The sequence below is a fragment of the Eleutherodactylus coqui genome, chromosome 1, assembly GCF_035609145.1.
Source record: "Eleutherodactylus coqui strain aEleCoq1 chromosome 1, aEleCoq1.hap1, whole genome shotgun sequence".
Lineage (NCBI taxonomy): Eukaryota > Metazoa > Chordata > Amphibia > Anura > Eleutherodactylidae > Eleutherodactylus > Eleutherodactylus coqui.
In genome coordinates, this window is record NC_089837.1 from 495,448,200 (window position 1) to 495,459,830 (window position 11,631).

An 11,631-nucleotide genomic window follows, 5' to 3' on the forward strand; every position below is an offset into this window, starting at 1 on the left:
ATTCCTCCCACCTCACCCCTCTAAAACTAAATGTATCAATCTGTTCCTCCTGCTCCTCCAGGCTCCCACTGACTACTTTGCTTTTTCAGCAGGCTATGACTAAGAACTCTACATACAAAAATGCAAGCTTACATGTATTCACGTTTATTGGGACCAAAAATAAGCAAAGCAGACATCTTTAATTCCATTGCAGAGTACTGAAAATGCTACTTGTTCAGAAGCCTGTACCCCTGTGTGGGATGTCTAGCCAACAAGGTCCTGAATCCCTGCTGCAGTCTTAGGTTGGGTTCCCAGATAGTTTTACTTAGTCTTGAGGCCAGGTACAGTGGCTGATACGGTCTCAACTTGTACCCACTTTTCCTGCACAGAAGGACACTTGCTGATTGTTACAGATTTAGATTTCTGCTTGTGCATAGTCCACGTTGTCACTGTCAGGAGAACGACGGCCAGAACCCCCATGGCAACGGCCGCTCCACTTATGAGAGTTTCTTGCTGGGAAATGCCCATTCCATAAATTCCTGGAAGACAAGTGAATGCGTTAAGCAAAAGGTCTCAAAAGTTCTACAGCCTTCAATCCAATGACTGTTGGAGGTTCTGTTTGTTACATGGCTACATTGCCTCAATGGGCAACCATATTGGAAAAACTTTAGTTAGAGTGCAGAAGGCAGTGAGCTTTATGGTAGTAAATGACAGATTACAGCTCAAGACTTTATGGTCTTCAGCACTCCCTCCCACTGATCAGAGTTTGCTGAATTTGGTCTTTTGAAAGATGCAGTACAGTTGGTTCAAGCTTTTGCAAAAAAGTTTAGACCAAATGTCAACCAAAAATACTACAGCGTTATCCAACCACCAAGGGTCCTTCAGTGCAACATTGGGGATGGGACTGAGATTTCAGGTTAAGACTTTTGAGAAGCTTTAACAACTTCCTATGGACTACTTTCTGGATTCTTAGTTTATCACAAACTGTCCAGCCCACCACTATTGTTCAGTTAGCCTTACACTTGAACACAAGAACAGATGAGATCACTAATATGGTGGAGATAGACAATTACACTGCTGAACTTGTAGAATAGAGCTGGTGTTAGATTGCTATAGTGAGGATTGTGATACAGAACTGGGGAAATAATGTAACTTTCCCTACTGTTTACGCAAACTTATGTCATTTTCTTTGATAGCTTGACAATTGTAATAAACGGACTTGAAAAGAACTTAGTTGACTGGAGTCTGTTCTAAATATTTGTCCATTTAGCACACCTCATACATCACAATGATGGAATGAGATAACACATGCTGTCGGCCACAGGGACCTGCAGCTGAAAGCAAAACGTAAACTCATGGCAAGTGTGTGGCACTTTGCTGCGTTCGTGTGGGAGAGCGGCCTTAATGTCACAGGTGGTGACAGCCAACACTGGACCATAGTGTGGTAGTTATACAGCCCTGTGTAAGTGTTGCATCGTTTGGGGACAAGTCTATTCCATTGTGGCATTTTGGCTAATACACCAGTCACCATACATAATGCAGGTTGTCAGGCTATGCCACCCCAATAAATGGGCTTGAAAAAAATAAATTCATAAACTTGACAAAGTTGTTTCCTGCAGTGTTAGTATATAATATGCAGCATCATCTCACCTTCTCTGTCATTCTGTGCCTCCGGCATCAAGTTCTCAAAGTAGATGGAAACTGGTGATGACACTAGGACTGTTCCGCTCTCATTTTTCACCATGTTGGCAGATCTTCTACCTAAAATACATCATTGTGTTTACCCAATGGAAACTATATAAATCCTCCTATAATGAGCTTCCTGTAGTGCCAGCTGCTGGCAGATAGTCTCATCATGTTACTCCAGTGCTGTATGAAGGGGGATTTGGAGTTCTATCAGACAACTAGAGCAAGACCCATTAAAATGAAATTATAGCTACAAAATAGCATTTCACCATCTGTTGGAGCATATTGTACATTATCCTTCCAAAGGTGCAGTAATTGGACTCCTGAGCAAGAATCAAAGTAGCATTGCTATATGTCAATACTGGGGGTGGGTGGGGATTCCTATGGCCCTAATGAGAGCAGGAACTCCGTGGCACACTTTCTACTGACTGATATACTTCAGCTGTTATTTCCCTACATTCAGCCCTGCAAGTTTATTGCGAGTTCTCACTTGAAGATGGATGCGCATTATATTTTTTCTGATGCCAACATTCCAGTTCATCCGAGATGTTCAGTAGGGTTCAGGTCGGGACTCTGCAAACCAGTCTAATTGTGGAGTGTCTGCATCTTCAAACCACGTTGGATTTATGACAAGATGCGTCGTCTTGTTGTAATTATGGCTGACCATTCCCAGGAGTATGGTCAAGTTGTTGACAGCACATTGTCTAGGATGTCAGGGTACACCTCAGTGGTCAGGGTTCTCGTCACTACAACTAACGGATCAAGACCATGTAAAAACACCCCCAGACAACAAAACCTCAACTGCACTTAACTGTTGGGGAAACGCCTTTGCCTGAGTGTTGTGCTATCATCCTCCACACCCAGGTACATCCACCTGATATGGAGATAGAGTAGTGCGATTCACCACTCCATAGGACATTCTTCCATTGTTCAACTGTCCAATGACCCTCTGCACCATTGTAGATGAGCCAGTGTATTGAGCCTTGTGATGGACGGCTTATTTGTAGTGGCATAACCTGCATATCCAGTAGTGCCATTTCCATCCAACTATGGCTGACACCTCTAAAGGTCTGCATTTTATGTTACATGCTAATAAGACAGTCCATTCTACCAATAGGTGTGCCCAAATACATTGATAGTATAGTGTCATTGGGATCCTTTTAATTAATATGAAGATACCATATTGGCGAATGCTTCAGTTTTGCATCCACCCATGGGGCAGTAGGGGGCCAACTGCTTTGGGCACAAAGTTCTGATCATTTTAGAACCAGTCTAGTCATGCAGTTCATTAGTGCTGGTTTTCGGTGTGATCCGAGTTGCACGTTGCAGACATTCTCCGCTTGCTGCTGTACTAGGCAACAGAGCTGATGTTACCACAATGTCCATTATATAGAAACCTAGCTGACCAGTAGTGTAACATTTACTTACTTCTAGAACACATGGTAGTACAGCTGTCGCTGGGAGAGAGGACGCAGGCTGAAACACTGCAGTGGATGTATACCTAGAAGATTTATATCAGTGAGGACAAGGAAGTGTATGCATTTGCTCCATACCATCTCATGTGGACACATGTCATGTCAACCTCCATTATATTTGTTACCTACTTTAAGGTAGTATGCATTACTGGTGTTATGGCAGTACCTGTCCTGCAAGAGGCTGCTGCGTGTTCTGATCCACAAAGGTGAAGGTCTTCACGTCAAACCGGGAGTAGTGAGAAGGGAAATCTACAGCAGAACGCGGGACAACGGGAATCAGTGCTGACTTATAGTTGTCACCAGTAAAAGGACACCTGAAAGGAACACGAGACATCATGCAGGCTCACTCGTGGACACACTGACAGAGCAGGGACATTGTAAACTCACGGTTGCAGGGCCAAATTTTCTTCAGGTACACGGTGTTTGCACTGACTCCAGTAGCCAGCTCCATGACTTGAATTCCTCAGACTCTACATGACTTGATCCAGACTAGGTGAAGCTGGACTCAATGTAAGCTCAGACTTAGCTCGATTACCACAAGGCTTGGCCTTCTCCTTGGCTGCTTCTTAGACCACATCTTGAACTTACTTTCCACCAAACCCAAACTCTGACCATCTCCTCATTAAGTAATCCTGAGCTAGAGGGAATCCTCTCCTCAATCCCAGGGCTAGCTAGGGATGACTGACAAGACAGTAGGTTTGGGCGAACTCTGCTCAGTCATGCCCATGTTAGTTGGAACAGACATTGACCTTTTTTGCAACCTGCCTAGGCCAATACACAAGTGATCATTAAACACATACTATGCAAGTGCTGTGGGGCTCCAACTCTGGGCCACTGCACCTTTAAAACAAGTCCAAAGTGACTTTGAGACACTCATTGTAGAAGCACACCTAATCCAAAAAGAAATAATCCCCATGCTCCCAATGGCTTTCTTTCTCCCCTTGTGCTACCACTTATACCCTCTCCTTATGCTCCCTCACCCAGTATGAGCACTTGCCCACCCACTGTGTCCAATGTTCTTCTCATGCCACCATTTGCCCTGCCCACCCACTTCCTAGGAGCCTCAGGCATACTCTTATGCAGAGGCCAATAAGCACTTTCCAGCTAATGGAAGCAGTCACTAGTGCACACCCCCCCCCCCAAAAAAAAAAAAACCAAAAAAAAAAACCACCCTTCCTGGCTCAATACAAGATTGCACATCTCTGCCTACCCTTCATCCCTAACATTAATGCCAGCAACAAGAGTGATCACTAGATAAAGCAGCATACAGCCGCTTGTTTCCCATCCAATCAGGAATAGGGAAAGGGATTTGAGAACCTTTAACTATCTGATACTGTTGCTTTAAAACAGTGCTAGGTTTACAACATTTACTTGTAAGATCCTAGATTGTTTGGATTTAGAAAAAAGTTGGCATCAAAAGCTGCCATATCAATTTCTGGGCTAAAGCTGGTATTGCAGAAAGGCCTGACAGCCCAGGTCTAGATGTAATTTCTCACCAGAATCTGATGACCCCAAGGGCTTACTTACCCATTGATAAGTATTGGCCACTGGACGGCATTCAGAGGGCTAGGGGATGGCGTGGCCCAGCACTGGTGTAGGACAAGGACAAGTTTCGGGTCCAATCTCTGCAGAATTCTGACTTCCACATATACTGGCTCCCTCAGGACTCTAGTCACTGGATAATCATAGTCTGTATAATATTCAGCATAGGTGGAGTCTGAAAGAATAAAAAAAAAATTATGCACTGTAGTCAGAAAACTAGGAGGACTAAAATAGACCTACTGAAAGAGACTAACCTATATGAAAACCTTGTCAGACTCACAAGGTGTGGGGCACCTGCAGGTCTGTAATATGGAACTGGAGACATTGCATGCCATTATTTCACACATTGGCCTTATGATACCCACTGGTATAAGATGTGTATGGCTCTTTAGGAGGCACATCTCGGGCTGTGTGTACAGTGAAGTCTACAACCAGCATTCCCTGCTTGTTCAGAGTCTACAGTGTATAGATTCTCCACAACACCAAATTGCAGATTCAGAAAGGAAAGTGGAGGTTTTGCCAGACTTCACTGGTTCTTCTAGTAACTGATCTACCATACAAGATGTAACTAATGCAAAGAGCCATGTTACTATCTTATGATCTCTATGCAAGTCTCGTAGATAAAAGGTTTTGAATTGCAACAGCCATTTTCCCATAAGTTTTGATAAATCCCCCACATTCAATCAGTTTTGTTCATTTTGCCCCAATCACATTGCAATCAGGAAACATCTTACCTAAACTGATTCTTAACTCAAACTCAAGAGGTCCCTCGCTTGATACAGGTGGAGGGGGTGGTAGGGTCACTACATCCACCTTCAATGGGAGGAAGCCACTGAATGCAAAGCTACAGCGAACCAATAACCTGTAGAGAAAAAAAAAGTCTTAAATTAGTCAGTGGACTAAGCATTTACTCATCCTGTTCTATAAGTGCAGATTAATCACACCATCTGTATTTCATCAGATCTATTCCATTAAACTGGAGGAAGAATCACAAGTAGGTTCAAAAGCTTTATATCATGTCGTTAGCCATTAAAAAGGCATCATAGCTACATTACTTGGTTTATCTTACCAAGATCACATTTTATCAATAACCTGTAGAACACAAGAACATGAAGTACTAGTAAGACTCATCTTATTACTGCAAGGTTTTAGATATTCTAGGCATATAGTGTAATGTGCAGTTAAGCCACCCTTTTAGAGGGGTTGACAATCATGGACAGCCTCATCCAGTTTAGTGATAGGATGCCTTGTTGCCCTTATCCCCTCCCTCCTTGTGAGGAGCCTGGTGGTAAGTACTTTGTTTTCCTACAGCACCTCCCCAGGAAAAGTTACATATTGCAAGCAAGTTTACTACATGGATGTGCTGGGTCCTCCAGACAGAAAAGCTTGCCCTGAATGAGTTTGTCCTCCTTTATCTCAGAATGCTCTGGTTTCACAAAAGCCCAATGGTAGTCAAGACTAGACAGATGTAGCACAGCAGAATGCACCATTTAGTTTACTGACTGGTGCTGTGACACTCGCCCAGTACAACTGGGCAATGCATTCACAAGTTTTCAGGAGGCTCTGTTCCATCAGTTCACTTACCTAAAGGTGCTGTCTCTAGAAACAGATATTCCACTCCATGTCAAGGGGTCTTTGATACCCACCAGCTGATTCTCATAGACCATCTGCTCTCTGATCACCTACCAGACAAATTCAGTAGTCAAAATGTTGCAATCAGCAAACTACAAAAGGTTCTATGGAACAAGTCTGAACAATCGTGTAGTGGAGTTGACATTGTGTCAAGCCAGGTCTTCTGACAGGGGCTAGAAGTTCTGAAGCTTTCATACCTGGTTTTAAGTTATGGGACTGCATGTCAAAATAAGCTCTAGACCCCACTGTATGTGTATCAATACATAGATTGCCCAGAACAGCCATGTTCACAGGCTTTACATTCTGAAGGTTGGACCAGATGACCTTGGAGGCCCCTTCCAACTCTACTATTCTATGATTCACCCCAGCCAACTCTGCTGAATACAAGCAAGTTACCTGTAGAGGTGACTTAAGTGGTATTTACTGCTTAAGAATGGAGGTTGTACTACAAGTCTATTTCAGTCTTTTGTCCATTCTGATCAAATATTAGCATTGCCCATTTGTCACTATAGCCCTGGTAGTCAGAGCTGGGTTTAGAAGTATGCGGTTGCTCAAGACATCTGCCAACCTTGCTGTAGGGTTGCCACAGATGGCACCCAAGACTTGCCACCACCACTAGTATTAATGATAACAGTATTTAATGTTGCAGAGGAATGTTATAGATTAGAGGTCACTGTATAGCAGCATTTCAGTACATTATGGCAATGTACAGCATTGCACACTGTAGAGGTTCTGGGCACTTGACCACATGAAGCTTATACCTGGTAATATAGCAAATTGTACATACTGATGCCAACAAAGTACCATCCTTGTCTGTGGTTCCCCTAGAGTAGTACAAGCCAAATACAAGAATTCTTTCAACTAAAGAGTCTTAGAGTCTGACATGTGGAGAGGTTAACCTTTTCCCCAAGCGTTTGCACAGATTACATAACCCATACTACAGTTTACCTTTAATGTGGTTCCACAAGAAGAAACCGGAAACTGGAACAGGAGGAAGAAGTTGTTTCTAGCTACTGGATTACATTCCGCACTGGTTTGTCCCAACAGTTGCACAGAGGTCAGATCTAGTTCTGGCAGGGTCAGAGTTTTTGGAATGGCAATGGAGAAGAGGCCATCTTGTGTGCAGCGGGCAGTCACTGGGGAGACCATAGTGCGTTATAACATTAGATGACTGTACTCATCACAGCAGCTGGAAGTGTCCAATGGATTTGTGGTAGTAAGCAGTTAAGTAGCACCTGCCACCATATATATATATTAACATGAGATATTAAGTTATTCTGTAAGACATATGAAGCCTGCACTGAAGTTAGGGCCATGGTTGAGTTCCGATGGCCCCCTCAGTCAGAAAGGCCTGGTTGGAAAAGTTGTAAGCATGCAATAAAGCCAAGATTAGATGCAGTTGACTAGGCTTAGCTTCCCCCATTTACAGTATAAAAAAAAAATATATAAAAAAAAGTTAGTCACCTTTGTTCCCATAGTAGCATGGAGTAGTCCTATCAGAGGAGTCATAACAGCAGCCCATAGTAGCACACGAGTCCTGGGAACCTACACAGCTCAGCCTATTAGGCCTTGTGATAGCATCGCACTGATCCGGATCTGGAGAGTCATGATCTGGCAAAAGGATTTAGTATGAAACTAGTTGGCATTTAACTGCAACGGAGTTCTAACAGTCTTGAATCTTCATAATTTGGGTCTCTACATATTTCAGCCTGCATTCCCAGGTTTTGCCAAAAATGGCATCTGGATGGAACTGAGCTTCCATTACTTAATGGAACACAAATGAGGTTTAGTTGAGCTGGGTTGTGTTCATTTGCAGCATTTGTGCTGGAGATAGCGTAATCAACTACCCTGTGAGGTAAGTGGAAACAAGATGAACAGGCCTCTGTCAAAGTAATCAGCTATGCCACTCTTTTCAGCATAACTGGAGACCTTATTAGTACTCTTGGTTGGTCAGCAGATTAGGTGTTGCCAGATGTAAACTATTGGTCTATCCCAATTATAGGCCATTAATAGTAGACCAGTGATGATCTACAACCCATGATTACCACCGATTAGCCGTTTTGAGCTTGTGCTTCTGCACGGAGCTGATTTCTGCAGTAAGCAGATAGCTCTGTTCTCTGTAGTGGTGAGGTTTGGCATTACAGGCAGAATTCTCATTGTAGCAACTGAGAAGTCTGCCTGTAATACCTAGACAGGCCACTGCAGTGAGAACAGAGCTGCCCAGCAAACAACTAATCAGAGTAGGTCCCTGGCAGCAGACCAATGCCAAATCATTAATTTACATTTGGGCATCCCCTTTAAGTGCATGTTCACAGTGGATTTTGATGTATAGCCACAGCATATTTGTGTGGATTTTCTACTGCAAGTCTGCTGTATGCGAACACCTCCTTATGGAAGCCTGCGTTCAGTCCAGGTTTCCATGCAAATGTCATTTTAAGCAGATGGAACTTGGGGATGGAGGCTGAAATGAAACGTGAACAGGCCCTTAGGCTGCATTCACACGAACGTATATCAGCTCGGTTTTCACGCCGAGCCGATATACGTCATCCTCATCTGCAGGGCGGGGGGAATGGAAGAGCCAGGAGCAGAAACTGGGCTCCCGCCCCCTCTCTGCCCCTCAGCACTATTTGCAATGGCGAGAGGTGGGACGGGGGCAGGGCTAATTCTCTGAACTTAGCCCAGCCCTGCCGCCTTTCATTGCAAATAGTGCAGAGGGGCGGAGAGGAGGCGGGAGCTCAGTTCCTGCTCCTGGCTCTTCCAGCCTCCTCCCCTGCAGATGAGGATGACGTATATCAGCTCGGCGTGAAAACCGAGCCAATATACGTTTATGTGAATGCAGCCTCAGTCAGACTGACATACCTAGTTTAATAGGTAACATTGCAGCTGTAGACCTAATAAAAAGCATTTTTAAAATAGCAGCTTTACAATTACAAGGGTAATTTCAGGCAACTAAAGAGGGATTCTACTAGGTGAGCGAATTCATCACCTACACTATGACTAAATAGGTAGTTGTCTAAAGCAAGTCCCATTCCAAGTTGCTATATTGCCTTTTACAAAGTGGCTTGTCCTCTAAGAAAACAGAAGGGCTTCTATTAGCAATACCTAGGCTATGATTCTCCATCCTAATAGGCCAAGCCAATAACCAGCACTTACACAAGTGCCACCTACAGAAAGTATGATTTAGGATGGATGGTACATACTAGCTTAACTTCTATAACAGTCTCATCCCTCCATAATGCATATTTTAGAGTTTAGGAATATCCTAAAGTAAGGTTTGTTCATACTCACAGGTTTCCATGCCACAAGTCATCGCCTTTCTAGTGACTTTCCTTTTACCATTTTCTTTTGTGGGGAACCCGAGGGTCAATACAAAGTCAGTATCCTAAAAACAAATATATATTCCAAACCTGATATTCCAGAAGGGAGAGGTCTACAGAGCCACAACCCAACAATGTACATGAGACCCAAGGATTATCGCTTCATACACTTACTGTTTGAGAGACATAGCAGCCATCATAAGAGGCACCAATGACCACAGAACCCTCCAGTTTCTGAACCAGCCAAATTCCACAAGATGGGTTACTTCTCAGAAGCTCCATTTTTCCATCTTTATCTAGAAGTAGGGTAGAGGGAAGATGGGTGAACAGGCATAGCACAGACCCTTCAGTCAGTAGATCAGTGGTGGAGATATCAATGGTAAACTTGTGGTTATGCAAAACCATGAAATGGTTTTCCCGGACCAATATTGATGACCTCTCTACCGATCAGCTAATTTAAAAGGCCTCTGCTCAGACCTGCGATGTCACATTCATTGGTCACAAAGCCCAAGAGCAGCTCTGTCCCAGTCAAGTGTCTATAGTTGAACTACTATACAGTGTACCATGCCCAGTATGCAGTGAAGTGGCCATTGTGCTCACCCAAGAGCCATGCTCACCTCGGACAGCTGATTAGTGGGGGTCCTGAACAGAAGACCACTATAGAGCCAGTATTGAGGACTTATCCTGAGGTTAGGTCATTGATATCTTGGATCTGGAAATACCCTCTAGGGTCGTGTCCATGGCAGATTGGTATTGTGTATCAGCACATCTGCACTGCTTGATGCGGAATTTACTCCCTCACTGGAAGGGGTAGAATCCACACCAGCTGGATGAAAGGCAGCAGATTTGACTTCTGCACCACATCAGTTCCTGCATTTAATTTTGGGCGTATTTTTTCTGCAAAGTGCGATTGAAACGTTCAAAATCTTTTTTCACATTATTGCTGCAGATTTTCCATATGAACATGAGCTAAAGGCATATTCACATGTGACAGATTTGCTATGTATTTTATACCTCAATTGATGGGATGGAATCAATGGCAGATCCACATCCAAGTCTTCACCATATGTTGCAGGTGGAGGGGGATTCCTGCATATGTTCTCACTACCCAGTAGCAAAAGGGATGGTGCGATCAGGGCTGGGCCCCCCTCTCTCCAAGGGCCCCATAGCAGTTGCATGGTCTACCGTTATGCCCTTGAGCCGAGGGTCTTAAAACACTCAGTTTCTGCAAGGAACATTTTGAATGGGTCTCCTAGGAGATGTTGTGCACCAATATTGCTTTAGATAGGACAAATTAGTCACATGTGCTACATTAGGAATATGTTCATTTGCATTCTGAAGTTTCCACAATTGAAGAGACACTGCAAGGCAAAAGTACATGTTTAAGACCTTGTCTGTTATACTCCCATGAAAACAAGTTTGGACAACTCCAGTAGATGCTTAACAGTGTACCGGTCTCCACCATGGCCAGTTCAAACAAGAAGACAGACATAACAATCTGTTGTAAAGTCCTAGGCACAAATGCTTTACTTGGACCTTCCATATAACAGCTGTTGACTGAACATGGTGGCACCACACTAACCCAGAACCAGTTGCATCAATGATATATTAGCATACTGAGGGTCCAAGAAGATGCCCACTAGAAGTAATATCACATGTGGCTGTGCAGATAATGGGCCACATGGGTATTGGCACCTGGTTAGCCTTGCAACTCTGATAGTAGCCCCACAGTAGTCCAGAGCAGTGAAGAGGATAGTATTGCTACTCCAGTTGATCCACCATCCTCAACCACAAGTGGTCTACAAACCGGTCTACATTCAGACTGAGCAGGTTCTTGGTGTCAGTCATGGACCAGTGAGCATCAGAAGACAGGGTGAATTAGATACACCGAACACTTACTTAAAACCTTCAACTTGAAGTCCCCCTTCAGTTGTTTGGGTACAACGACCTGCATGTTCTCCATCCCACATTGAATCTCCAGCTGTCCCGGGAGGCCATGA

The 11,631-nt window shown here is 43.9% G+C and overlaps 1 protein-coding gene across 1 annotated transcript; it reads right to left on the bottom strand.

The window, feature by feature from the left end:
- Positions 1–300: 300 nt before the first annotated feature.
- LOC136606677 (zona pellucida sperm-binding protein 4-like) lies at positions 301–11,631 on the bottom strand. Its single transcript, XM_066589013.1, has 12 exons — positions 11,531–11,631; positions 9,806–9,927; positions 9,603–9,696; positions 7,779–7,925; positions 7,263–7,450; positions 6,267–6,364; positions 5,417–5,544; positions 4,668–4,857; positions 3,307–3,454; positions 3,094–3,166; positions 1,630–1,740; positions 301–518 (listed from the first exon to the last, which is right to left on the bottom strand). The coding sequence occupies exons 1-12, from the start codon at positions 11,592–11,594 to the stop codon at positions 301–303; spliced, it is 1,581 nt and encodes a 526-aa protein (XP_066445110.1). The 5' UTR covers positions 11,595–11,631.

What these genes read in the sequence shown, in the direction of transcription:
- LOC136606677 (XM_066589013.1), bottom strand. Translation starts at nt 11,594, where the DNA reads ATGGAGAACATGCAGGTCGTTGTACCCAAACAACTGAAGGGGGACTTC. An exon ending in TGAGTTAAGAATCAGTTTAG is followed by an intron (nt 4,858 to 5,416) that starts GTAAGATGTTTC and finishes TTATTCTTTCAG; the next exon opens with ACTCCACCTATGCTGAATAT. An exon ending in TACTACCATGTGTTCTAGAA is followed by an intron (nt 1,741 to 3,093) that starts GTAAGTAAATGT and finishes GATGTATTTTAG; the next exon opens with GTAGAAGATCTGCCAACATG.